Source organism: Papilio polytes, unplaced genomic scaffold (assembly GCF_000836215.1).
Source record: "Papilio polytes unplaced genomic scaffold, Ppol_1.0 DF823177.1, whole genome shotgun sequence".
NCBI classification, from domain to species: domain Eukaryota; kingdom Metazoa; phylum Arthropoda; class Insecta; order Lepidoptera; family Papilionidae; genus Papilio; species Papilio polytes.
Genome location: NW_013526027.1, coordinates 190,361 through 191,673, shown reverse-complemented (window position 1 = coordinate 191,673; position 1,313 = coordinate 190,361). Strand labels below are relative to the sequence as shown.

The 1,313-nt window shown below is 35.9% G+C and overlaps 1 protein-coding gene across 1 annotated transcript in view; it reads left to right on the top strand.

Annotated features, from left to right (window-relative positions):
* LOC106105063 (sorbitol dehydrogenase-like) overlaps positions 1-795 on the top strand; it is a gene marked incomplete at its 5' end in the record, with an annotated part of 1,495 nt that extends 700 nt beyond the window's left edge. The window contains 2 exons of the mRNA XM_013285288.1: positions 75-302; positions 670-795. Coding sequence (XP_013140742.1) covers positions 75-302; positions 670-795 — 354 coding nt within the window. The remainder of the gene's footprint in view (positions 1-74; positions 303-669) is intronic.
* Between the last annotated feature and the right edge of the window lie 518 nt (positions 796-1,313).

The following is a 1,313-nucleotide window of genomic DNA, read 5'->3' as shown; positions in this document are numbered from 1 at the left end:
CTACTTCTGTAGAGCGCTGTCTCTGTCACAATATTAAACACATGGGCATCGCCAACCGATGAACTAACGGACAGAAATTTTCGCAACTTCCTCTTAAAATCACATATCTCTATATTATTTCAGATGTAGTGCAATCTAGATTGGATATAGCAAAGCAATTAGCTGCGGACTACACGCTTCTTATTAAAAAAGAATACTCCGATGAAGAGGTCGTGGAGAAGATCAGGGCAGCTCTCGGCGGCAGACCTCGGATTACTATAGACGCGTGCGCATTTCCTTCAGCACAACGTGTTTCTATGCTGGTAAGTACGCTAGTATATCTCATTTTTACATCATTGTTAGCGTTTAACCCATTGCAGGATGATGCATTTATACATCAGTCTTTTCTTCCTTACGTAATAGACTATATTGAAAAATCATTTTTTTTATTAAGGGAACTTAATTTTTGGTAACTTTCAATTTATGGTATTTAAATCGAAAAAAATCGTGCTTTTAAGGGTTTAAATTAAATTAAATCTAAAAATTAGCGGTAATTTTGTGCATCCTTTAGTTTATTTCATATTATAAAGCATTTCTTTAGTTGTTTTTGTACCTGTACTATCTAGCGGTCATCTTCCCTTACAAAAGACAATGCTGAATATAGATAAAAATCTAATATTTTATCGACAGGTGACAAAAAAGGGCGGTACCATTCTGATAGTGGGAGTGGGAGACACTACCGTGGAGGTGCCGCTGTCAGGCGCGGTGCTACGAGAGATAGATGTCAAGGGCTCTAACAGGATACTTAACACGTAAGTAATAACTTATTAAGTTAGTCCCTAGTTGAGTAAGAAATTACTATAACGGGCTTCTAGTTACCAATACAAGACTCAGTAAGTTAAGTGTACATTTTTTTTAACATAAATAAACCAGCGCTTGACCACGACTCCACCTAACCTAAGTGAAGACGCGGCCGAAGGATAGAGCGCGCTAGTTCGATAAGTGCCGATTCACCCTGCTCTCAAATATATTATTAGCTTTGTCCCGCGAATCGGTTGCGTGGAATTAAAATAAAGTAGCCTATGTGTTCTTCCAGACTATCCTCTAAATCAATAAGAAATGTCATCGAAATCCGTTCAGCGGTTTAGGCTATAAAATCTAACATACATCAATCTAAACTTTCGTATTTATAATATTAATATGATTTATATTTAATCTACGTTAAGAGCTATTTACAGTCAAGTTTTGAGATAGAGGGTATTAAGCCCAGAATCAGCTTCAAATATTAACACTAAAATACACTTATATTTGCTAATTAATAAACATAAAATATT